This window comes from Oryx dammah, unplaced genomic scaffold (genome assembly GCF_014754425.2).
Source record: "Oryx dammah isolate SB20612 unplaced genomic scaffold, SCBI_Odam_1.1 HiC_scaffold_2, whole genome shotgun sequence".
NCBI lineage: Eukaryota > Metazoa > Chordata > Mammalia > Artiodactyla > Bovidae > Oryx > Oryx dammah.
This window is the reverse complement of record NW_024070186.1, coordinates 92426470-92453927: the sequence shown is the minus strand read 5'-3', so window position 1 is coordinate 92453927 and position 27458 is coordinate 92426470. Positions and strand designations below refer to the sequence as shown.

General features: G+C 44.2%; 1 protein-coding gene across 1 annotated transcript in view; it reads left to right on the top strand.

Moving 5' to 3' along the window:
• The window catches only part of ARHGAP31 (Rho GTPase activating protein 31), a 122068-nt gene that overhangs the window by 81096 nt on the left and 13514 nt on the right, over positions 1-27458 (top strand). Inside the window, exons 4-10 of the mRNA XM_040250962.1 lie at positions 423-505; positions 1670-1777; positions 2461-2603; positions 7112-7310; positions 11582-11706; positions 21418-21480; positions 24155-24730. Of these exons, the coding sequence (XP_040106896.1) occupies positions 423-505; positions 1670-1777; positions 2461-2603; positions 7112-7310; positions 11582-11706; positions 21418-21480; positions 24155-24730 (1297 nt within the window). The remainder of the gene's footprint in view (positions 1-422; positions 506-1669; positions 1778-2460; positions 2604-7111; positions 7311-11581; positions 11707-21417; positions 21481-24154; positions 24731-27458) is intronic.

Below are 27458 nucleotides of genomic sequence, written 5' to 3'. Positions count from 1 at the left end.
ACAGGAAAGTCTCAGGCTAGATGGAAGTGGCTGTTTGCACCCAAAAAGACAGCTGGCTGAATAAACAGGCAGCCACCCTGTCATCTCCACCTCTTTCTGTCTCTGTCTCTGCTTCTCTCTCCCAGTGTGAGGACTCTGTCTGGCACACAAAACACACCCGAGATTCCATACCATCTTTACCAGACGCCTACCTACCATCTGAGGACACAGAGCTGTGTGCCCATGTTGTTAGACACTTTGCATCCTGAACCCTCGGAGATTTTAGTGGTTTGTTTTTTCTAGAAAAGTGTGCCTCCTGGAAGGATGGTCTCTAGGCATGGTTGGGAGGCCTGGAGTACCAGAAGCCTGAATAAAACCCGCAGATCCAGGGAGGTGTCCCCCTTCTTGAGCGCTCACTAGATTGCTTCATTTCCTGTCCACAGGAGGCGGTGTCTCATTGCCCGGAAGAAGGCCAACTGGCCCGAATCCAAAATGTTATCCAGGAGCTCCCTCCATCCCATTACAGGTAAGAATTCTTGGTAAAAGAAATTCACATTCTCTCAATGTGATATAATACCACAGATGCAGGCTGGCATCATAAAAGGAGACAAATTCAGTGGACAGTGGCTTTCTGGGGTAGGTTGAGGTAGGCGAACAGGTCAGTTGTGTCAGAGCCTGTTGGAACCTGACCAGAGAGCCTGGCGGGAAGGGACAGCCCATGTCTACATTACTTTCAGAGTACACCTCGGAGTCCCATAAGAATCATTTCTGATTCCCAAGCCAGTCTCACAGAGATAGTCTAGATTCTTACCCAGGTTCATAGCTTAACGAAATCAGTGGAAACCAAGATGGTTTCTAAACAGGGTTTGACTATCACTCTTGAGCGTTTGGCTGACTGATGTCTCTGTATGCTTATCAATACCAGCCCTTACATCATTTCATCCTTTCTCCTCCTCACAGTTTAGTCCCTAACTGTGCCACCTTTCCCTGTGAAAATCATTCAGTCATGTTCAACTCTTTGTGACCCTATGGACTATCCCCACCAGGCTCCTCTGTCCATGGAATTCTCCAGATGAGAATACTAGAGTGGAATCTCATTCTCTTCTCCAGGGGATCTTCCCTACCCAGGGATCAAACTCCAGTCTCCCAGCATTGCAGACAGATTCTTTAACATCCGAGCCACCAGGGAATCCCAGTGGTTCTTAAACCTACGCAGGTCTTTATAAGAGGGCAGATTTTGATGTGGTATAAGAACATCCCAGCAATAACAGTTGTTATTCATCCATCAGATGAGTTCCTTAACCAGTACCAGGATGCCCATAGCTGGAAGAATTACAAAAAAGCTGAGATGAGGGCCAGTTTCAAGACTGTGTGTAGGCCATGCTGCCCTTGGTGACAGGAGGCACAGGCTCCAAGCACTGTGAGTCCCGGGATCCATCTCTGGCTGCACTAGCATCCTCAGCTGACTTCTGCTGAGACTGTCTCCTCCTCACCCATGGCCAGCGCTCCTAGGGCCAAGAAAGTTACTTCCATCTATCTTGATATCTTCCTGATAACCTTCTAAAATTCATGAAATAGACATATTTAGAATCTCTTAACTCAACCTTAGAAATTATCTCCAGATGTCAGGTTTCACACAGACTCTGAAGTTTCCTACTTTTTTTTTTTTTTCCCCAATGAACCATTACAGGACCTTGGAATACCTGATTCGACACCTGGCCCACATCGCATCCTTCAGCAGCAAGACCAACATGCATGCCAGGAACCTGGCCCTGGTGTGGGCACCCAACCTCCTCAGGTAACTGCCTACCCTCACCTCACTGCCCCAGTGGGCTCCAAGCAGCCCCCCAATTCACATGAAACCTGGATTCTTCAAAACTGAGCCCCCTGGTAGACAAACCTTTAGCTAAGTGGTTATTTGTCACACCGAGGAATTAAAGGTGATTTTTACAGCCCTTGCTTGCTAACCTTGGAAACTCTGGAACCCAGAAGTATATTCTGGCTACAGCCATGATGTGGCCAGTGTGATGGATCTGTATGTTATAATTTCCTGAAAAGGTCTTTCTGGGTCTTTGGGGTTCCTTGGCTTTTGTTGGTTTTGGTGGGGTCTTAGCTAGCTAGAACCTGAATTAGCTGCTTCACACAACTTTGTAAATGATGACCTGCCCTTAGAACAATTCTTTGGAACTTGAAGGAGATCCTATGAAAAGAATAAAATCAATTCCTATATATTGAGTAATACAGTGTTTACAGCTTTGCAGTTTATAGTACCTGGTGACTGTCTCCAAGTTGTCCAGTGTGTTGGGCTTCACAAACTTTAAAGCGTCTCTTCAATTGATCTTAAATAGTTACATTAATACAAATTAATAAGCTGTATACATTTAGGAATTAGGGCCTGTTCAAAACGCCCACTGGCTCCCCACTTATGCTTCAGTAGGTAGGGCAGACTCATTCACTGAATGTGTTTCTTCTGCGGTTCAGATCTAAAGAAATTGAAGCCACTGGTTGCAATGGAGATGCAGCCTTCCTCGCAGTCCGGGTCCAGCAGGTGGTGATTGAATTCATACTGAATCATGTGGATCAAATCTTTAACAACGGTACCCCTGGGTCACTGGAGAACGATGGTAATGGCTCCTCCTGGCATACACTTCTTCTTTGCCTGAGGCACGGGATCCGAGAATAAGTTAGAGTGGGCTAGGATCTAGCTCTCAGTGTTAGCTATGTATGTGCGCTACAACCCTGTCTGAGGATCATGCGTATGTGCGTGTGTGCCAGTGCAGCAAAGGTGTGTGTGCAGATGTGGCTCTGGTATGTTTCTGATCAGTTGCATATGTGGCCTCTCCCATGAACATGGTGTGGTGACTTTGAATACTATTCTTTTTAGTGAGTTCTTAAACTCTTCCAGTTGTTATCTGAGGCACTGGCAATATCCCCCCAACTATTAGCTTTTATTTTTACTTCCAGTATGATATTGCAGAGGCTTAAGTGAGTGAGTTAAGAAGCATCCTGTTCATGCTTGCATGTATATTCAGAATGCCTTCTCTTTGCAAGCATTTCTTTTTTAAATTGAAATATAATTGATTTACAATATTGCATTTGTTCCATTTATACATATACACACACCTATATTCTTTTTTGGTTCTTTTCCATTATAGTTTATTATAAGATATTGAATATAATTCTCTGTGCTACACCCTAAATCCTTATTGTCTATTTTACATATGGTAGTGTGTATCTGTGTAATACCATATTCCCAGTTTATCCCTCCTCCACTTCCCCTTAGGTAACCATAAGTTTGTTTTCTATCTCTATGAGTCTGTTTCTGTTTTATAAATAACTTCATTTGTACTATTTTTTAGATTCCACGTGTAAGTGGTGTCATATAATGTTTGTCTTTCTTGCAAGTGTTTCTTGAGCACTTGCTTTGTTCTGCCCTGCACTGGACAGTAGGCATACTGCAATGAGTGTGTGTTTGTGGGTGCATGTATATAGAGACTGGCTAGCATTGAAGCCCACTATATGTGAGAAACATTTAGCTATTTCAGGTTGGATGTAATGAGGTGCAATTCATGATGTTCCAGTCCTCATAATAACATAATGAACCCCAGGAATGCATTGGTATTGGTTTATGCTGCTTGAACTCATATGAGCCTAATTTGTAAAAATACAAAATCCAGCTGATCAGTAAACCTGATAACTACCATTTGTGTGAGGGTACAATTTCCAGCATTAGCATACATCACATAACTGGGAAGGCTTGTTGAAACACAGTTTCAGTTCAGTTCAGTCGCTCAGTCGTGTCCGACTCTTTGTGACCCCATGAACCACAGCACGCCAGGCCTCCCTGTCCATCACCAACTCCCGGAGTTCACTCAGACTCACATCCATCGAGTCAGTGATGCCATCCAGCCATCTCATCCTCAGTCGTCCCCTTCTCCTCCTGCCCCCAATCCCTCCCAGCATCAGAGACTTTTCCAATGAGTCAACTCTTTGCATGAGGTGGCCAAAGTACTGGAGTTTCAGCTTTAGCATCATTCCTTCCAAAGAAATCCCAGGGTTGATCTCCTTAAGAATGGACTGGTTGGATCTCCTTGCAGTCCAAGGGACTCTCAAGAGTCTTCTCCAACACCACAGTTCAGAAGCATCAATTCTTCGGTGCTCAGCCTTCTTCACAGTCCAACTCTCACATCCATACATGACCACAGGAAAACCCATAGTGTGTATACTTTGTGGACCTTAGTCAGCAAAGTAATGTCTCTGCTTTTCAATATGCTATCTAGGTTGGTCATAACTTTTCTTCCAAGGAGTAAGCATCTTTTAATTTCATGGCTGTAGTCACCATCTGGACCTCATACCCGGAATTTCTGATTCAGCTTGTCTGGAGTGCTGCTGAAAATCTGTATTTCTAACAAGTTTCCAGGTGATGCTGCTGCTACTGGCTAGGGTCCATACCTCAAGAACCAGTGTGTGTTAGAACTGTATCTGCAAAATATTTGTATGAGCTGATCAAAGCATTCTTTTCTAGTTTGGCTAATAAGCTTGGGAAAATCAATTATAACCATCAAAGTAATCAATTGCAATTAATATCAAATTTTGATTGCTGGTATAATAATTCTTACCCCCAACCTGTCCTCTATGTGGTTTATGATCTTTCTTTTAAAATTCACATACCATAAAATTCACTGCTTTAATCATTTTATAGTGTACATTTCAGTGGTTTTTAGCGTATTCACAGAATTGTTCAACCATCACCACTGTCTAATTCCAGAATGTTTTCATCACTCCAGAAAGAAACCCCACACCCAGTAAAGGAGTCACTCCACATTTTGTCCTCCCTTCCCACCAGAGTCTGGCAACCAGTCATCTACTTCCTGTTTCTATGGATTTTGCTTCTTTTGCACATTTCATATAAGTGGAATCATACAATATATGGCTTTTAATGACCTGCTTCTTTCACTTAGCACATGTTCTCATAGATCAGCATTTCATTCCATTGTATGGATATACCATATTTTATGTATCTACTTATCAGTTGATGGACATTTGGGTTGTTTCTGCTTTTTGCTTATTATGATGCTGTTGTGAACAGTCATGTACAAGTTTTTGTGTGAACGTGTGTTTTTTAATTGTCTTGACCTAGGAATGGCTGACATTTCTTTTATCTTTATTTTAACTTGTACTTTGTGCTAGTCTTGTCTGACTCTCTGTGACCCCATGGACTGTAGCCTGCCAGGCTCCTCTGTCCATGGGATCCTTCAGGCAAGAATACTGGAGTGGGATGCCATTGCCTTCTCCATGGGATCTTCCTAATCCGGGGATTGAACCCACAACTCTTATGTCTCCAGTGGGTTCTTTACCGCTAGCACCACCTGGGAATGAGAAATAGTATGCTTTCATTCATTCATCCTTTTGAATCAACCAGTAATTCACTGGGGACTTATTGTATACCAGGAACTATGGCGGACCCTCCACACATATTATTTCATTGTCTTACCACAACCATCCTAAAGTTATCAACCTTATTTTATACATGAAGAACCAGAGAACCAGAAAAGCTTAGCAACTGGTAGGACTGAACATGGAACCTAAATCTTCCAGCCTGTGCTTTTTCCTTACCCAGTGATGCCTCTGGGAGGAAAAAAAAAATAGGAAAACAAATAAATAAACCATTGTAGAGAATTAATGACTTTGGGAAATGTTCTTCTTGACAGCAAATTCCACCCATGACTGGTAGTGTTAAGGGTGTTCCTAATGCCAGCATGGAAATGCCTGTCCTTTTTATGACCATTGCCTTAATCAGCTTTTGTCCCGCATATTGAAATTTAGTTTCCTCTGAGCCTTTAACTCTTGACTGCCTCCAATACATACTATTCAATGCATTCCACTTAAATGTTCTTCTTATGAATTCTTATTGACTTTGGTAACATACTTAACATTTACACAAAATGGAATAAGTCATTTGTTGTTGTTCAGTCACTAAGTCATTCGTATCCAACTCTTTGCAACCCCATGGACTGCATGCCAGGCTGCCCTATCCTTCACTGTCTCCTGGAGTTTGCTTATTTTCATGTCCATTGAGTCAGCGATACTATTTAACTATCTCACCCTCTGCTGCCCCCTTCTCTTCCTGCCCTCAATCTTTCCCAGCCTCAGGGTCTTTTCCAGTGAGTCGGCTCTTCGCATCAGGTGGCCAGAGTATTGGAGCTTCAGTTTCAGCTTCAGTCATTCCAATGAATATTCAGGGCTGATTTTCTTTAGGATTGGCTGGTTTGATCTCCTTGCAGTTCAAGGGACTCTCAAGAGTCTTCTCTAACACCACAGTTCAAAAGCATTCCTCAGCCCTCAGCCTTATTTATGATCCAGCTCTCACATCTGTATATGACTACTGGAAAAACCCATAGCTTTGACTCTATGGACCTCCAACCTTAAATTGCCTTGGAGGCCATGTTTTCCATCTGCAGCTGCTGCTGCTAAGTCACTTCAGTCGTGTCCGACTCTGTGTGACTCCATAGACGGCAGCCTACCAGGCTCCACCGTCCCTGGGATTCTCCAGGCAAGAACACTAGAGTGGGTTGCCATTTCCTTCTCCAATGCATGAAAGTGAAAAGTGAAAGTGAAGTCGCTCAGTCGTGCCCGACTCTTCAAGACCCCATGGACTGCAGCCTACCAGGCTCCTCCGTCCATGGGGTTTTCTAGGCAAGAGTACTGGAGTGGGTTGCCAAGAGAGAAGGGATAATCTCCCCACCCTAGCTGAGTGAGACCACCTCTGTGGCTGAACACACATTCTCACCTGACTGAAGGACTAGGCAGTACCCAGGGGCAAATACCCTCAGCTGTTACTCTGGCCCACAGTAAGTGCTCAGTATGTTGTTGTGTGAATGAATGAACAGTCCGTTTCTGAAAAGTACAGGAATGCAGGTTACCTTCTGAAGCCTCTGTGTGCTGTCTGGCTGGGGTGGCCAGGATTGCTATCACATTCCTATAGGTAGTCTTTGCCACAGACCCCACCATGCCCAAGAGAAGCCCCTGCCAGGAGGTCAGGAATGGGGGAGCTGTGGCGTGGGCATCTGGCTGGAACTGGTGAACAGATCCACTCCCAGGAGGTCTATGAGCTCTTCTCTTTTCTTTACAGAAAACCGGCCGATCATGAAGAGCCTGACCCTGCCCGCCCTCTCCCTGCCCATGAAGTTGGTGAGTCTGGAGGAAGCTCAGGCCCGGAGCCTGGCTACTAATCATCCCGCCAGGAAGGAAAGAAGAGAGAATAGCCTGCCTGAGATTGTCCCTCCCATGGGCACCCTCTTCCACACTGTCCTTGAGTTACCAGACAACAAGTAAGTGGCCTTCTTTCAAATTCTGGGAGGTGTTTGGGTGGTGGGGGACAGAGGAGGAAGTGGTTAGAGTTTCGGGGCTATAATGGCAGCATGGTCTGGGGTTGTGATCTGGTTTGGGGGGTAAGGCGGCCTTCCAGAAGAGATGGGAGCTGATGCCACGACATCCACCAATGTGCATTCATTCCCTCACTGCCTCAAAGTCTTTTGAGACCTTGATCTCCCACCAGAGATCCCTAGTACTATGGTGGGGATAGGGCTCATAGTGTCAAGAATCATATCTAAAATCCCTTATTTCCTAGCTTAGACAGAATAGCCTTGATGTTTTCAAAAGGAAGGTTGCTAAAGAGAAAAATTTGGCTGCCTCCTCCCACCCTTCACCTTCACGACACATTATAAAAGGCGTGGAGATGGACGGAGGACAAATTGACAAACCACCACTCTGGACTGGAAACTCTTGAGGACACGGCACTTGAGGACATGTATCCTGGCTTCTGTTCCTCCTCTGCTACCTGTCAGAGCCCTCCCTTCCCTCCCAAAACAAAACAAACACCATTTTCACTCATGTCTTTCCTCACTTCTCCTTTTCATTTCTTCTGTTGTAACCCTGGTTTCCACACATTTCTCAGTTATGGAAGCAAGAGTCCTAAATTCTAGGCAGATAGTAGGTGGAGGAGGCGGAGGGCAATCTTTTCATTGAAGAGTATCATCCTTGCTGTTTGGTCAGTGAAAGGAGGTGTGAAAGCGGACCCCGCAGGCCTCTTGTCAGTGTCCTTCACATGAAGGCACGGCTGTTTCCCTCTGGGGAGGGAGAGCGTGCTGGGTGCCTCGGAAGGGTGCCTGGATCTCACCTGGCAGGAAACGCTCCATTTCCTGGAGGGCACAGATGGCACTGCCCCTCCTCCCAAATCCCTGGAGGGTGAGACTTTCATCCAGGGGTCAGGAAGAAGGATACCTCTAAAGGACAATCAAGTATACCTTCCCTGTGCTCTCAGCCACACCTGGGGTGCACCATGCCTCAGGGTATAGGCGATACTGTAAAATCTACCCCAAGGCCAAGTGCTTGACAACATTAGGCTAGATCCGACAGAAACCGCGAAGCACTGCAGGTCTATCCCTGATGGTAGAAGCATGTGTTCTATGAGAACCCTGTGGAGAAGAGGTCCTCTGTGGAGCCCACAGGTGCCAGGGTTTCATCCCAGAACTTTATGAAATATAATGGCTAGGCCAGCCAGAGCCTGGCAAGGCCTCTGTGGTGACCTCTGGTGGCAGCAGGTCCTCTGGGCCCTGTCTGAGTTCATCTCAGTTCAGTCACTCAGTCGTGTCTAACTCTTTGTGACCCCATGGACTGCAGCACGCCAGGCCTCCCTGTCCATCACCAACTCCCGGAGTTCACTCAAACTCATGTCCATTGAGTCAGTGATGCCATCCAGCCATCTCATCCTCCGTCGTCCTCTTCTCTTCCCACCTTCAATCTTTCCCAGCATCAGGGTCTTTTCAAATGAGTCAGCTCTTCACATCAGGTGGCCAAAGTATTGGAGTTTCAGCTTCAGCATCAGTCCTTCCAATGAATATTCAGGACTGATTTCCATTAGGATGGACGGGTTGGATCTCTTTGCTGTCCAAGGGACTCTCAAGAGTCTTCTCCAACACCACACTTCAAAAGCATTGATTCTTTGATGCTTAGCTTTCTTTATAGTCCAACTCTCACATCCATGCATGCCCACTGGAAAAACTATAGCCTTGACTAGACAGACCTTTGTTGGCAAAGTAATGTTTCTGCTTTTTAATATGCTATCTAGGTTGGTCATAACTTTCCTTCCAAGGAGTAAGCGTCTTTTAATTCCATGGCTGCAGTCAACATCTGCAGTGATTTTGGAACCCGAAAAAATGAAGTCAGCCACTGTTTGTACTGTTTCCCCATCTATTTGCCATGAAGTGATGGGACTGGATGCCATGATCTTAGTTTTCTGAATGCTGAGTTTTAAGCCAACTTTTCACTCTCCTCTTTCACTTTCATCTAGAGGCTCTTTAGTTCTTTGCTTTCTTCCATAAGGATGGTGTCATCTGCCTATCTGAGGTTATTGATATTTCTCCCAGCAATCTTGATTTCAGATTGTGCTTCATTCTGCCCAGCGTTTCTCATGATGTACTCTGCGTGTAAGTTAAATAAGCAGGGTGACAGTATACAGCCTTGACGCACTCCTTTCCCAATTTGGAACCAGTCTGTTGTCCCATGTCCAGTTCTAACTGTTGCTTCCTGACCTGCATACAGATTTCTCAGGAGGCAGGTCAGGTGGTCTGGTATTCCCATCTCTTGAAGAATTTTCCACAGTTTGTTGTGATCCACATAGTCAAAGGCTTTGGCATAGTCAATAAAGCAGAAGTAGATGTTTTTCTGGAACTCTGTTGCATTTCCAATGATCCAACAGATGATGGCAATTTGATCTCTGGTTCCTCTGCCTTTTCTAAATCCAGCTTGAACATCTGGAAGTTCATGGTTCATGTACTATTGAAGCCTGCCTTGGAGAATTTTAAATATTACTTTGCTAGTGTGTCAGATGAGTGCAATTGTGTGGTAGTTTGAACATTCTTTGGCATTGCCTTTCTTTGGGATTGGAATGACAGCTGACCTCTTCCAGTCCTATGGCCACTGCTGAGTTTTCCAAATTTGCTGACATATTGAGTGCAGCACCTTCACAGCATCATTTTTAGGATTTGAAATAGCTCAACTGGAATTCCATCACCTCTACTAGCTTTGTTTGTAGTGATGCTTCCTAAGGCCCACATGACTTCACATTCCAGGATGTCTGGCTTTAGATGAAGCATCACACCGTTGTGATTATCTGGGTTATGAAGATCTTTTTTGTATGGTTCTTCTGTGTAGTCTTGCCACTTTTTCTTAATATCTTCTTCTTCTGTTAGGTCCATGCCATTTCTGTGCTTTATTGTGCCCATCGTTACATGAAATGTTCCCTTGGTATCTCAAATTTTCTTGAAGAGATCTCTAGCCTTTCCTATTCTATTGTTTTCCTCTGTTTCTTTGCATTGATCATTGAGGAAGGCTTTCTTATCTCTTCCTGCTATTCTTTGGAACTCTGCATTCAAATGGGCATATCTTTCCTTTTCTCCTTTGCCTTTTGCTTCTCTTCTTTTCACTGCTATTTGTAAGGCCTCCTCAGACAACCATTTTGCCTTTTTGCATTTCTTTTCCTTGGGGATGGTCTTGCTCCCTGCCTCCTGAACAATGTCACGAACTTCCATCCGTAATTCTTCAGACACTCTGTCTATCAGATCTTATCCCTTGAATCTATTTCTCACTTCTGCTGTATAATCGTAAGGGATTTGCTTTAGGTCATACCTGAATGGTGTAGTGGTTTTCCCTACCTTCTTCAATTTAAGTCTAGCACTCAACTATCCCTGCTTCATCAGGGAAATGAGAGACAAAGCCAGAGACACAGTGGGCACCCTCTGTGTTTCTCTGCAGTGACCACTGCCCACACCCAGCAGTCTGCAGCTCTCCCAGGCCAGGCTCTCTTCCAAGTTGCTTTCTCATCCACCCCCTGTCCAGCCCACTGAAGTCTTCCTAGCCTTCTCCTCACCTGTGTATGTCCCAGAAGTGTGGCTGCAGCGTAGGGAGCATAAGAGGACTGAGGTCTCTGGCCTTTAGTGTTTACTCCTGTAAGAAATAGATGTCTTTAAAACCCAGGAGGAAAGTGTTCATCAGAATTTCTACCAGAATTCCCAGAACTGTGGTTGCTTGTGACCTCTGAGTCTCCCACCAACCCCGGCCTGTTTGCCCCCAACCTCTGCTTTTAATGGGCTTCCCTCGTGGCTCAAGTGGTAAAGAATGTGCCTTCAACGTGGGAGGCCTGGGTTCAGTCCCTGGGTCAGGAAGATCCCCTGGAGGAGGAAATGGCAACCCACTCCAGTATTCTGGCCTGGAGAATTCCATGACCTGAGAAACCTGGTTGGCTACAGTCCATGGGCTCACAAAGAGTCAGACACGATTAAGCCAGTTTCACTTTCCTGCTTTTAATAGCACATCTGAAAAATGTGGTCCTTCACTCTGACTCATGAAAACCTGGCTTGGTCATCAAGGGCATCCTTGGACAGGGTGAGAGTCAGGCTCAGCTTGGATTTTTTTAAAGAATTTCTTGCCATGTCAGAGTCGTTCATAACTAAGAACATGTTTGGGATATTCCTTCGATAGTTCAGAGTCCCATTGAAATGGCTAGTTATCCAACTTACCCACTGTGGCTTGGCTCTTTTAGAAGAAAGCTCTCCAGTAAATCCAAGAAGTGGAAATCAATATTTAACCTGGGACGTTCTGGATCAGACTCCAAATCAAAGCTGAGTAGAAATGGGAGTGTATTTGTGAGAGGACAGAGGCTCTCAGGTAAGAATCAACAATGGTTATGTTCATAAGAGAGATATAGATGTATATTTTTAGTTCTGTTTCTTCAGTCTTTGGTTTGATTAGGTCAAGCTCACTAATCCTAGAAGAGAAACTCATAAATTAGCTGAAGAGCCTTTTTTGTTTCTTCCTAAGTTTATCTATTTGTTTTTGGCTGCACTGGGTCATCTTTGCCACGCGGGCTTTTCTCTGTTGCAGCCAGCAGACGCTGCTCTTTGTTGCCGTGCACTGGCTGTTAATTGCAGTGGCTGCTCTTGTTGCGGAGCACTAGCTCTAGGTGTGAGGGCGTCAGTAGTTGTGGCACGTGGCTTTAGAGCATAAGCTCAGTAGTTGTGGCGCATGGGCCTCATTGCTCTTGAGGCGTGTGGAGTCTTCCCAGAGCAAGGATGGAACCCCTGTCCCCTGCCTTGACAGGTGGATTCCCAACCACTGGACCACCTTGGAAGTCCTGTTTTTTGTTGTTGTTGTTTTTTTTTTAAATAATTTTGGATTTACAAAAATTTTTCAAAAATAGTACAGAGAGAATCCATATACCCTTCAGGCAGCTTCCCGCAAAGCTAATGTATTAAATAACTGTAATACAATGATCAAAACCATAATGTTAATATCAATGTAATACTGTTAAATAATAGATGTTATTTGTATTTGGCCCTTTGTCCTACTAATGTCCAGGCCCCATGGAGCCAGGATCTAGTCAAGGAACCCACATTACATTTAGATGTCATGCTTCCTTAATTTTCCAACCTAGGCAGCTCCTCTCAACCTAGGCAGCTCCTCCGTCTTTCTGACTTTGACACTTTGGAAGAGTTTTGGCCAGTTATTTTGTAGAATATCCCTCAGTTTGGGATTGTCTGATGTTTTCTCATGGTTAGATTGAGGTTACAAATGCTGTGCCTGTCAGTGTGTCATATTAGAGGGCCCATGAGGTCAGTGTTTTATTGTTGGTGATGTCAACCTTGATCACTCAGTTAAAGTGCCATCTACAAGGTTTGTTCCTGTGAAGTTACTATTTTTTTCCTTTGCAATTAATAAGTGTCTTGTGGGAGATACTTTCAGACCATGCAAATACCCTTTTCCTCATGATACTTTCATCCATGAATTTTAATATCCATCAGTGGTTCTTGCCTATAACAGTTCTAACTATGGTATTTTCTTTCTACATTTATCAATGAACTTTACTGTAAGGAATATCTGACATTTAAATAAGGATGCTGCCCTGTGGGAATTGTATCTGAGTAGTAAGTAGAATTGATGCAGGAGGGAACCAAGGGAACCACTATAAAATGGGGAATAGAATCAATCAAGCTGAATATTGTATCAGAAAGGGAAGGCCAAAGAAATTTGCCACAGTGGCATTTAGTGTTACAGACTAAAAGCATGACTTTTTAAAAATGAGAGCAATAGTTATGAAAACAAGTAGTAAAAGGTAAACATTCAAATGCAATGAGCAAACCTTGATTGAATCTTAGTTTGAAAAAATAAAAAAGACTACAGGGCTTCCCGGGTTGTCCAGTGGTTAAGAATCCACCTGCCAATGCAGGGAACATGAGTTCGATCCCTGGTCCAGGAAGATCGCACGTGCTGCAGAGCAACTAAGCCTGTGTGCCACGACTACTAAAGCCCACACTCTGGAGCACGTGCTCAGCAACAAGGGAAGACACCACAGTGTGAGGCCTCCACATTGCGGTGAAGAGTGGCCCCTGCTCGCCAAAACTAGAGAAAATCCACGAGCAGCAGTGAAGACCCAGTGCAGCCAAAAATATATTTTAAAAAATTCTTTTACAAAAGATAATTTTGAGGATAAATAGGCTAGATTTTAGATGATATTGAAAATGGTAAATATTCATAGTTTGCTGGTGCTTAAGAGGCATATGCTAAAGTTAAGTATTTAAAGATGAAGTGTCAAAATACTGAGACTCACTTTCAAATGATTCTGCAAAATTTAAGTATGTAGGTAGATAAATAGATTAGAAATAGATGAACCAAACATATGGCAAAATGTGAACCTTCAATGGTTCTGAATGTTTGAAATTCTTAACAATAAAGCTTTTGGGGGAAAAAAACTAATATCTGTAGAGGAAATTGAGAGAATATCTTTAAGAACCTTTCTCAACACTGGTTATAATTGTGTGCCAACGATCATAAAGCACAGATGTTAGAAGTCATCACATTGTCCTACTGAAGTAATGGGGATTTCACCAGGTATAGTTGAGGTTGTGTGTGTGCTCAGTTGTGTCCGACTCCTTGGACGCCATGGACTGTAGCCCGCCAGGCTCCTCTGTCCAAGGAATTTTCCAGGCAAGAATACTGGAGCAAATCGCCATTTCCTACTTCAGGGGGTCTTCCCAAACCAGAGATTGAACCCACATCTGCGTCTCCTGCACTGGCAGGTAGATTCTTTACCATTGCACCACCTGGGAAGCTTGGTTTCAGCTGCAAGTAAGAGCAAATCCAACTCTATTGGCTTATGCAAGGAGGTAACTTATTGGGACACCCAGATGTAGGGAAAGCTTCAGGGACGATTTAGTCCAATGGCTGTGTTTCCATTTCTCCATGTTTTCCTCAGCTATGCCCTCCTCTGAGGGTCAGCTTTATCCTCAGACTGGCTCCCTTTGCAGCAACAAAGTGGGCATAGTATTAATAGTTCTAGGTTTTACCTTTGACTATCATTATGACCAGGAGAAAGAACATCATTTCTGGTAGCTTGCTTTTTGGTGCAGGGACCCTTCTTTCCCAGAACCTCCACATTAAGTGTCTGTCGCCCTCCCCACCCCCCACCCCACAACAGTAGCCTTCACTTAGTCACATGGGTCGATCGTTATGGCCAGGAGAGTGCTGTGTGCTGACCAGCTTAGGACTGGATTCCTGAACCAATCACTGGCATGAGGAATGGCATTATACCTGTTGGGTGAGGAATGAGGTACACCCAAGCTGGACAGGGCTCTGTGAGAAGGGGAAGGGAAATGGATTCTAGGCACCCATCTGTAATATCCATTATATGGGGGAAAATTTATTTCACAAAATGGGGAGATAGCCAGGTGAAGAGGACAGGTCGCCAGAGTTATGGGAGGCCAGATACAAGTCAGACGTTAGGATTCTCAAAGGAGAATTTAAGGGGTGTACCTGGCAAGAAACTCCTGATCTAGTGATAGATTTGCTGAAGCACATCAGAGAGAACTTCAGTTACAGAATTAGTGCCACAGTGTAAGAGGTTCACCAAGTACCAAAAAGTTAAAAGAACAAAGCAATTGAATAAAAATAGAATGAATGATTTGCTTTGATTATGACTTAGAAGATTTCCACCCCCGTGTGGTTTTCGAAAGGAAGAAGCTCCAGGTGCTGGATCAAACAGTGGTAAATTCATAGAATGTACAGGACGTCCCTGGCCAGCTCCTCAGCTCGGCTGCACCTCAGAGTCACCCACAGGATGTGGTTCACACCCACAGCAGCTCTGCGTCAGGAGGACTGTGATAAAGTCAGAGTATTGGTAACTTTTTAAAAGCTCCCCAGGAGATTCCCATATGCAGCCAGAGTTGAAAACCACTGCTATCTCATGAACAAGCTAGTCAGAAGTAGTTCATCAAGATGGCTGGCTTTTGATGGGGTGCAGAGGTGAAATTAAAGAACCATCGGTGTCAATGTAAATAGCTCTCTGTGACCTTGACTATTGCCTGAGTGGCCATGTTTCACTAGAAGAGTGCTGTTGAAACCCTAGAAATTAAAGACTGGGTCGGGGAGGGTAGCCTCATTATTTGTTGAAATATACTTGTGAAAAAAGGAAAGCAGTGGATTAACATATTCAAATAATTTTTAAATCTTTTTTTTAAGTTTCATAATTAAGAACATTTTAAAAGTTGATTTACCATGTTTATAGTACTGGAGTTTTTTGTGGGGAGGGGATGCAGGTGAAGGGATGTTTAACCATGTTTAGAAAATGGAACAGAAATAGGAGATACTAAAGAGCAATATTGCATAGGAACCTGGAATGTTAGGTCCATGAATTAAGGTAAATTAGAAGTGGTCAAACAGGAGATGGCAAGAGTGAACTAAAATGGACTGGAATGGTTGAATTTAATTCAGATTATCATTATATCTACTACTGTGGGCAAGAATCCCTTAGAAGAAATGGAGTAGCCCTCATAGTCAACAGAAGAGTCTGAAATGCAGTACTTGGGTACAATCTCAAAAACGACAGAATGATCTCTGTTTGTTTCCAAGGCAAACCATTCAATATCACAGTCTCTATGCCCCAACCAGTACTGCTGAAGAAGCTGAAGTTGAACAGTTCTATGAAGACCTACAAGACCTTCTAGAACTAATATCCAAAAAAGATGTTCTTTTTATCAGAGGGGACTGGAATGCAAAAGTCGGAAGTCAAGAGATACCTGGAGTAACAGGCAACTTTGGCCTTGGAGTACAAAATGAAGCAGGGAAAAGGCTAACAGAGTTTTACCAAAAGAATGTACTGGTCATAGCAAACATCCTCTTCCAACAACACAAGAGAAGACTCTACACATGGACATCACCAGATTTTCAATACCAAAATCAGACTGATTATATTCTTTGCATCCAAAGATGGAGAAGCTCTATACAGTCAGTGAAAAGACCAGGAGCTTATTGTGGCTCAGATCATGAACTCCTTACTGTAAAATTCAGACCTAACTTGAAGAAAGTACAGAAAAGCACTACACCATTCAGGTATGACCTCCATACAGCAAATCCTTTACGTTTGTACAGTGGAAGTGACAAATAGATTCAAGGGATTAGATCTGATAGACAGAGTGCCTGAAGAATTATGGACAGAGGTTCCTGACATTATACAGGAGGCAGGGATCAAGACCATCCCTAAGGAAAAGAAATGAAAAAAGGCAAAATGGTTGTCGGAGGAGGCCTTACAAATAGCTGAGAAAAGAAGAGAAGCTAAAGGCAAACGAAAAAAGGAAAGATACATTCTTCTGAATGCAGAGTTCCAAAGAATAGCATGGAGAGATAAGAAAGCCTTCCTCAGTGATCAATGCAAAGAAATAGAGGAAAACAATAGAATGGGAAAGACTAGTGATCTCTTCAAGAAAATTAGAGATACCAAGGGAAATTTCATGCAAAGATGGGCTCGATAAAGGACAGAAATGGTATGGACCTAAGAGAAGCAGAAGATGTTAAGAAGAGGTGTCAAGACTACACAGAACTATACAAAAAGATCGTCATGACCCAAATAACCACGATGGTGTGATCGATCACTCACCTAGAGCCAGATATCCTGGAATGTGAAGTCAAGTGGGCCTTAGGAAGCATCACTGTGAACAAAGCTAGTGGAGATGATGGAATTCCAATTGAGCTATTTCAAATTCTAAAAGATGATGCTGTGAAAGTGCTGCACTCTACATGCCAGCAAATTTGGAAAATTCAGCAGTGGCCACAGGACTGGAAAAGGTCAGTTTTCATTCCAATCCCAAAGAAGGGCAATGTCAAAGAATGTTCCAACTACCACACAATTGCACTCATCTCACACTAGCAAAGTAATACTTAAAATTCTCCAAGCAAAGCTTCAACAGTATGTGAACGGTGAACTTCCAGATGCACAAGCTGGATTTAGAAAAGGCAGAGGAATCAGAGATCAAACTGCCCACATGCTTTGGATCATAGGAAAAGCAAGACAGTTCCATCTACTTCTGCTTTATTGACTATGCCAAAGCCTTTGACTATGTGGATCACAACAAACTGTGGAAAATTCTTCAAGAGATGGGAATACCAGACCACCTGACCTGCCTCCTGAGAAATCTGTATGCAGGTCAAGAAGCAACAGTTAGAACTGGACATGGAACAACAGACTGGTTCCAAATTGGGAAAGGAGTACATCAAGGCTGTATATTGTCGCCCTGCTTATTAACTTATATGCAGAGTATATCATATTTCATATATAATACAAAATGCTGGGCTGAATGAAGCACAATCTGAAATCAAGATTGCCGGGAGAAATACAAATAAGCTGCTACCAGAAGACACCACCCTATGGCAGAAACTGAAGAGGAACTAAAGAGCTTCTTGATGAAAGTGAAAGAGGAGAGAGAAAAAGCTGGCTTAAAACTCAACATTCAAAAAACAAAGATCATGGCATCTGGTCCCATCACTTCATGGCAAATAGATGGGGAAACAACAGAAACAGTGACAGACTTTATTTTCTTGGACTCCAAAATCACTGCAGATGGTGACTGCAGCCATGAAATTAAAAGACATTTGCTCCTTGGAAGAAAAGCTATGACCAACCTAGACAGCATATTGAAAAGTAGAGACATTACTTTTCCAGCAAAGATCTGTCTAGTCAATGCTATGGTTTTTCCAGTAGTCATGTATGGATGTGAGAGCTGGACCATAAAGAAAGCTGAGCGCTGAAGAATTGATGCTTTTGAACTGTGGTGTTAGAGACAACTCTTTGAGAGTCCCTTGGAGTGCAAGGAGATCCAACTAGTCCATCCTAAAGGAAATCAGTCCTGAATATTCACTAGAATGACTGATGCTGAAGTTGAAACTACAATACTTTGGCCTAATGTGAAGAACTGACTCACTGGAAAAGACCTGATGCTGGGAAAAATTGAAGGCAGGAGGAGAAGGGGATGACAGAAGATGAGATGGTTGGATGGCATCACCAACTCGATGGACATGAGTTTAAGCAAGCTCTGGGAGTTGGTGATGGACAGGGAAGCCTTGCGTGGTGTAGTCCTTGGGGTCACAAAGAGTTGGACACAACTGAGCGACCGAACTGAGCTGACTGAAAGGGTAAGAAAAACTTGGGTACTGACTGAATGGAGACGCATAAACTCTGAAGTCTCCCAGACACATGTGTACTGGAATTTGTGTCAATATATTATCAAACAGGAAGATTCTAGGGAACCCTCTAAAGTGAACTCCTTTGAGCAGGGAAATAAAGCCACAGAGATCATCTAAGAGAGGGAACTCAAGGACCTAAAGAAAACGGGTGAGTGCATTTCCATGAGGCCAAGGTCCCAGGCAGAAAAAAATAATCTAAATACAGTTAGCCAGACTTTCCTGGTGGTCCAGTGGTTAAGAATCCAGCTGCCAATGAAAGGGGCATGGATTCAATCCCTGGTTTGGGAAGATCCCACTTGCCGCAGAGCAGCTAAGCCCGTGTGCTTAGAGCCTGTTCTCTCCAACAAGAGAAGCCATGCAATGAGAAGCCTGCACACTGCAATGAAGACCTAGCTCAGCCAAAAAGAAAGAAGTAAATAAAGCAAAACAAACAAACAAAGCGCTTTCCTGAAAGACCAGGGAAATTCAGGTCTTTGAATGAATAAATCAATATCTACAGTTAGGCCTTCATATCTGCATATGTGGGACGTATGGGTAGACAAGGCTGATTGTAGTTCACCCTTTATATAAGGAGCTTGAACATCCAGTGGATTATGGTATCTGTGGGGGTCCTGGAACCAATCCTCTGCAAATACTGAGGGACACCTGTATAGTCATAGGCCACAGAGCCTTGAGTGCTTAGCCACTGTCCAGACAAGGAGCCAGGGAATTGTTGGAGACTGTTCCCTTCTTTGTCCACTGGGGCCACAAGGAGCTTCATTGTCAGACAGAGGGTCCCACAGGAAAGGTGAACACTGATGGCCCTGCAGCCAGAACTGTTGTCTGTTCTCTGGCACTCAGGGTCACCAGGCAAAATTTTGTTGCCGAATACATGCTTGGAGATCTCCTGGTGGTCTCGTGGTTAGGATTCGGCACTTTCACTGTCATGGCTGGAGTTCAATCCCTGGTCAGGGAACTGAGATCCCGCAAGCTACATATGTGCTTGTGCTTAGTCACTCAGTCGTGTCTGACTCCCCATGGACTGTAGCCTGCCAGGCTCCTCTGTCCATGGGGATTCTCCAGGCAAGAATACTGGAGTGGGTTGCCATGCCCTCCTCCAGGGGATCTTCCCAACCCAGGGATCAAACCCAGGTCTCCCACGTTGCACGCAGATTCTTTACCAGCTGAGCTACCAGAGAAGCTACCGTGCAAATTGTATAGTGTAGCCAAAGAAAAAACGAATACATGAATGAAAGGAGGCTGTCCAGGCAAGATTTTTTGTTTGTTTCTAAATATTTGTTTACTTGGCTGCGTTGAGTCTTGGTTGTTGTGGCCCACAGGCTCTTTGTTGCAGCGAGCAAGCTTCATTGCCCCACAGCATATGGATCTTAGTTCCCCCACCAAGGATCGAACCCATGTCTCCTACATTTGATGGTGGATTCTTAACCACTGGACCAGCAGGGAAGTCCCAATGGCCAGCAGTTTTAGAAGTCATTTTGTAAACTTGTGGAAATAGTCGCTCTTCCAAGGATGAGAATTCTGCTTACTTCTGAAAGGAAGGAGGTGGAAGGCAGTCTTGGCATCACCACTGCTAAGTCTTCCAGAGCCCAGTGGGCCCCAGGCAGAGAAGCTCCGAGCCTGGGAGGCTAAGGGGTTAATTCAGAGCCTCTCAAAACAAGCAGGATGTGGACCAAGAAGGAAAAAAGGAATTTTGAAAGAGGGATTAAACAAGTGTGAGTTAGGACCCAACTGGGGCTAGGGCAACTCTGAGTGTTTCTCTTAGAGCCATCTCCTGGGTTCTCCCTTGTTGCTGAGCCCTGGTTTATCTTGAATACCATCATCAACAACAACAATAAACAATAATGACTTTGTCCGCATTTACTTGATTCTAGGTTAATATAACCTACTTTATATGCCTTACTCCTTTTGTCCTCATAACAGCTCTACTTTTCTTCCTTTTCACGCCAAAAAAATGAAAGTTCAAAAAGGTAAGCTACTTATCTGAGACCAACAGTGGGAGAATTGGGATTCAAAGTCAGATCTGTCTGGATCCAAAGTTACCTTAAAGCCACTTCTAAAGAGTTACTTTAGAAGCCCTGGCCAGCTTCTAAATTGCCCTCTCTCCCATCCTAGCAAGTTTGACCTGGAAGGAACTACCTTCCAGCCAGTTTGGCTTTCTGAAAAGAGATGATTATGCCTATACATGGACTAATAAATTTTCACACTTTTCTGAAAACCTCCTTAAGTGGCTTACAAAGATGCATAGAGTCCTTCAGGCTCATAGTAGGTGCTCCAAAAAGGTTTGGTTGGGATCTGCTCCAGGGTGAGGTTGGTGGGTGAGAGCTTTAGGGGAGCAAGAAGCAGAGCTGCTTGTGGGAGAAGGGTGACCCACAGGGAAAAGGTGACTCCTGAGAGACAGAGGGGAAAGTTCCCTGAACCCTCTCACCTGTTGTACTAAATTTCTGGTTGTTGAGCAATGTGGCTACAGTCAAGAATCCTGCTGCCTGGCCCATCATCTAGGAGGCGTTAGCTGGAGCCCCATGGGTTCTACCCTATGGATGAATCTTTGAATCTTTTCTGTAAAGTAAAATTGAATTCAGAACTCCTCACTGGCTCAGAGCTTTGTGACAAAATTGTAATCTACCTTTATCTGTAAAATGTTAATAAACCTTTGATCTATAATTGCCCTATTTTTATAAGGTCAGTCCCCTAAAGAAAGTGAGAACATCTAAGGTGGCATGGAGAATGTTTTCCAACAGGGAAATTTATAAATACTTGAAAAATTTTCCCAAAGAAATTTCTCTTTTGTACTTACAGTCTGACCTATTGTTCTAAACACTTCCTCCGAAAGTGCATTCACCAGGGATGTTTTTTTTCTTTTTTCTTTAGTGGAGAAGGCTACCATCCGACCAGCTAAAAGCATGGACTCACTGTGCTCAGTGCCTGTGGAAGGTAAGATCTCACAGCTGGCTTGGGAACTGGGGATCACAGCTGGAGGAGTGGTGCCCCCACACAGGACTTGCTTCATCAACCCCAGAAGCTGCTCATCGCCAGTCTAGCTCACACGCAATCCCCCAGGCCCAGATTCCTCCCTGCCCCTGAACTTCAGACACCCGCATAGCCCCTTCTCCCAGAGGCCTGTTTCTCCAGCCTTCCTCCAACCGTAGCTGGAGACAACAGCCTCTTTACATTCCATCCTGAAGCAGATAATAGATCAACACCTGAAAACTAAGGCAAAAGTGGCTTCCTCTTGGGGCATAAAGAAGAGTTTTGAGTTTCCGTGTTTCCCTAGGCATTGGCTTCATTGTGTTTGTCAATTCAGGATTCTGAGTTGGGAGATTCCTTCCTTCCTTCATTATTAAGCACTGAAGGCACCAGCCTGGCCCACAGCTGATCCTCGCTTATTGAGTAGACGCACACACAGCCGCATGACACCCGTCACCAAAGCAGCACCTCACCACGGTGGTTCTTACAGCTTCAGCCTTAAGAGACTGATGTGCTGTTGCCCTCACTTCTGTGTCTGTTAACTAACAAGCTGACAAGCATTTTTGTAGTTAGCAAGCATTGCTACAACTTGCAAGACCCAGGGCTTCCCTAGCAGCAGGCTGTTTAAACTCCCCCATACTTAAACCATAACTTTCCAGTCCCTTTAATACAAGATATTTTGCTCTTTGATAAATGAGGCAGCCTGAAACAAAACAGAAAATCTTTAGAAACAACTTCCAAAAAATAATTCTAAACTTGTAAAATATTCCATGAGGTCTTTTTAAACGGACATGATCCTTTTAGCATTTTCTCACCTTTATATTCATCAGTTTACTTGGTTCTGAAGCCTCTTGGGGGCAGTTCTTGCCCAGTTTTGCAGAATTTAATATTTCAAAAGCTAGGTCACCACTTCCGTGGGCTTTGGGGAAGTTATCTAACCTCTCAAGTCTCGTTTCCTCATGTGTTCAGGGAGATAATTACACTTCTCCTACAGAGTGTTTTTAAGCATTTTAAATCCAATGTTATCTAAGATGTAGCACGTTGTGAGAATTCTTTTCCAGATCCCTGGCAATTCGGTTGCTGTCCCCTCAGCTTCGTTATTTCCCATACAGTCTTTTCTTTGCCTTCACATCTAAGTCAGTCAGGAACTCACTCCTCACAGCTGTGCTTTCTAACATTTAGTTAATTTACATTTCTAGTTTCTGAGCCTCTGAATCAGCAGGAAGAAGCCTGGGAAAAGGTGGAAAGGTCTAGCTGAGGACAGCATCTCTTTCCTTGCTGGGAAATCTAACCCCTGTCTGGGTCCATCTGCCAGAGAAAACTTAAATAAGTTTTAAAATGAAACAAGACTTTATTATTTTGGCCTTTTTGTCTTCACCTTCATTTTGAGCAAACATCATTTTGTCATCTCCCATCATCTTTTTGGGTTCAATCCCTGGGTCAGGAAGATCCCCTGGAGAAGGAAATGGCAATCCACTCCAGTACTGTTGCCGGGAAAATCCCATGGACAGAGGAGCCTGGTAGGTTACATGTAGTCCATGGCATCGCAAAGAGTCGGACATGACTGAGCAACTTCACTTCACTTCATCATCTTTTTATTTTTTCATGATCTACATTTAATGCTTGGTGGATGACTATTCCGTTTAGCCATTTCAGCAGTATCTTTCTTTTGGAAACTGCTCTACCTGCAAAGTTTAACTCAGATACATGTGTGGCTGTTCAGTTGCTCAGTCGTGTCTGACTCTTTTTGACCCCATGGACTGCAGCATGCCAGGCTTCCCTGTCCTTCACTATCCTTCCCTGTCCCAGAGTTTGCTCAAACTCATGTCCATCGAGTCAGTGATGCCATCCAACCATCTCATCCTCTGTTGTCCCCTTTCTCCTGCTGCCCTCCACTTTTCCCAGCATCAGGGTCCTTTTCCAGTGAGTCGATTATTCACATCAGGTGGCCAAAGTATTGGAGCTTCCGCTTCAGCATCAGTCCTTCTGGTGAATATTCAGGGTTGATTTCCTTTAGAATTGACTGGTTTGATCTCCTTGCAGTCCAAGGGACTCTTAAGAGAGTCTTCTCCAGCACACAGTTCGAAAGCATCTTTGACTTTCAGTCTTCTTTATGGTCCAACTCTTACATCCATATGTGACCTCTGGAAAAACCATAGGTTTGACTATGATACCTGTGACACAACAGCAGAAGGTTCTATCAAGATATCATAACAAAATTCTGTGCACATGTTTCCTCTTGTCAACCAAATGTTATGTACCTGTCTTTATTAGGATAGCTATACCCTTATTGATGAGCTTCCCTGCTGCCTCAGTGGTGAAGAATCTACCTGCCAACGCAGGAGACACAGCTTCCATCCCTGGGTCAGGAAGATCCCCAGCGGAAGGAAGTGGCAACCCACTGCAGTATTCTTGCCTGGGAAATCCTTTTGACAGAGGAGCCTGGTGGGCTACAGCCCATGGGTCACTAAAGAGTCGGACACGATTTAGTGACTAAACAACAACAACATACCGTTATTAGCATGCTTGTGCCTTTCCAGTCTTGCCAATATTCAAGTATTATATGCTGGCCCTTCCTGGAAATCTCTGCAGTGAGGCCTGTACTCAGACTGCTGACCAGGTTTGTTTGCTTTTTCACTAGGGAAAGAAACCAAAGGAAATTTCAGTCGAACCGTCACCACTGGTGGATTTTTCATCCCAGCAGCGAAAATGCACTCGACTAGCACTGGCAGCTCCTGTGACCTCAGCAAGCAGGAGGGCGAATGGGGCCAGGAAGGGATGCCAGCAGGGGCGGAGGGTGGCTTTGATGTGAGCGGAGACCGAAGCCAGCTGCAGGGGGCTCAGGCCCGGGCCCCGCCTGAGCAGCTGAAGGTGTTCCGACCCATCGAAGATCCCGAGAGTGAGCAAACAGCCCCGAAGATGCTGGGCATGTTCTACACCTCAAACGACAGCCCCAGCAGATCTGTCTTTACCAGCAGCCTATTCCAAATGGAGCCTTCTCCCCGTCACCAGCGCAAGGCCCTGAACATTTCCAAGCCCTTTGCCGTGTCTGTGCCACTCCGCGTATCAGCTGTCATCAGCACCAACAGCACCCCGTGCAGAACCCCCCCAAAGGAGCTACAGTCTCTTTCCAGCCTGGAAGAGTTTTCTTTCCAGGGCTCAGAGAGTGGAGATTGGCCTGAAGAGGAGAAGCCACTGAGCGCTGAGACTTCTACAGGTAAAAGAGGAGGAGAGGGTCTCTCCATTGCAAGAGAGGAAAAACCAGACTTAAACATTGTCTTGTTGCAAGACAATGTAGTGAAGTGGTTAGAACCATGGGCTCTGGAGCCAGACTGCCTGGTTACAAGTCCAGGCTTAGCCATTTTGCTGTACAGTCTTCAACAAGTTTACATAACCACTCCATGCCTCAGCTTCTTGATCTGTAAAATAGGAATATTAAATTGTGAATATTAGTTAATATATGTAAAGCTCTCAGAACAGGGTCTAGTACATAGCAAGTACTATGGAAATGTTACTTGTTATTATTATTTTATTCATTCACATAGTGAGAAGGAAGGGGAGGGAAGCTCACGGAATGGAATGCAGAGCTGGAATTAAGGATTCAGCTCTTTCAGACACAATCTCTCCATCCACCCATCCCAAATTTCTACCTCGCGTCTGCCCGGAACATGGCTAGCAGCCTGAGCAATGAGAAGGAGCATCTACCTCTCAGTTTCCTTGTGTCAAACACAGCGAGGACTCTGATTGGGTCTGCTTGGGTGATGTGCCCAGCCTTGGGCCAGTCCCTGTGGCTGGATGAATAGGAGTCTAAGATTGGCCAAGCTTGAGTCTCTGGGCCCTGTTTGGAGTGAGAACCAACAACATACTGTGAGCAACACAAAAGGGAAATAATGAGAACCTCAGAGGAAAGGATGACTGAGAGACCAACCAACAGATTCTCATTGTGGTTTAAGAATATTTCTATTTCAATTAATATTAGCTTTTTCTGATTACTTATCATGATGTCGGGCACTGTCCTAAGGGTTCTGTATGTGTTATCTCATTTCTCCTCACAACAACTCCTTGAGGTTATTATATAGTTACTATTATCCCTGTTTGCTAAGAGAGAAATTTGTTAACTTGCCTGAGGTCTCCTAACAAAGACATATAAAAGTCAGGATTTTAATCCAGACTTTTAAAAAAATCCAAGCATTCTGCCATGTTCCCTCTCATGTTTGCTACAGGCTGTAGTGTTACAAAGATTCTTAAAACGCAATCCCTTCCCCTAGCAAGCTCACAGGCTAGGAGGGGAAGCTGAAACCCTGCACCCTCCTGCAGCACAGAGTCAACTGGTAGAAGTAGCCTAACACCCTGCTTGGGCTTTTTTTTTTTCTTTTTTGAGACTTTTTTTTAAATTGAAGTACAGTTGATTTATAGTGTTGTGTTAATTTTTGCTGTACAGCAAAGTGATTCAGTTATACATACATATACATTTTTAATATTCTTTCCCATTAAAGTTTGTCATAGGTTGTTGAATATAGTTATCTGTACTATACAGTGGGACCTTGTTGTTTGTCCATTCCATATATAAAAGTTTATATCTATCAACCCCATCCTCCCGAAACCCCTCCCACTTGGCAGGCACAAGTCTGTTCTCTATGCCCACGAGTCTGTTTCTGTTTTGCAGATAGGTTCATTTGTTTCATATTTTAAAGACTTTTTTTGACATGGACCATTTTTAAAGTCTTTATTGAATTGTTACAGTATTGTTTCTGTTTTATGTTTTGGTTTTTTGGCCACAAGGCATGTGGGATCTTAGTTCCCCAACCAGGGATTGAACCCACAGCCCCTACCAAGCAAGGTGAAGTATTAACCACTGGACTGCCAGGGAAGTTCCCATTTGTGTCATATTTTAGATTCCATATTCAAGTAATATCCACATACAAGTGATATCAGATAGTATTTGTCTTTCTTTTTCTGACTTACTTCACTTAGGATGATAATCTCTAGTTGCATCCGTGTTGCTGCAAATGGCATTATTTCATTCTATTTTATGGCTAAGTAGTATTCCATTGTTGGAGAAGGCAATGACACCCCACTCCAGTACTCTTGCCTGGAAAATCCCATGGGCGGAGGAGCCTGGTAGGCTGCAGTCCATGGGGTCGCTAAGAGTCGGACACGACTGAGTGACTTCACTTTCACTTTTCACTTTCATGCATTGGAGAAGGAAATGGTAACCCACTCCAGTGTTCTTGCCTGGAGAGTCCCAGGGACGGGGGAGCCTGGTGGGCTGCCGTCTTTGGGGTTGCACAGAGTTGGAAACGACTGAAGCGACTTAGCAGCAGCAGCAGCAGTGTTCCATTGTACATACGCATCACATCTCCTTTATCCGTTCATCTGTTGATGGGCATTAGATTTTTCCACATCTTGGCTATTATGAATAGCGCTGCTATGAATGTAGTGGTGCATGTATCTTTTTTAACTGTAGTTTTGTCTGGATATATGCTCTGTTGGGCTTTTTGAATGAGGGAGCACATAAGTTCCCAAAGTGTTAGGAAAGAGGGGTTCAGAAAAGAGATCAATAGCATGAAGCAGTCCTCTCAGGAGGATTCCAGAAATCCTTCTCAGAAGTGGTGACATTTGGGCCTTCATTAACGTGTAGGACTTTTTAATGCAGAAGATATGGAAGAGGGAGTTCTGTGCCGAGAGGCCCTGGACCATTATGAGAAGTGTCTAGATTTTGGACTCCAGCTAGAAGGGTCCAGATTTGAGCTTCACCACTTTGGGGCAGCATGAGATCTGGTTGGTATCTCTGAGCCTGTTTCTCTTCTGCGGAGTGGAGATGGCTCCTGTCTCAAGGGCTGGGATGAGTTCTCCACGGGAGATTGTTCATGAAATGCCTGCTTAGAGTGTGGCCCTCAGAGGACGCTCAGTAAACATTCTCTGTCCCCCTTCCCTTCAAGATG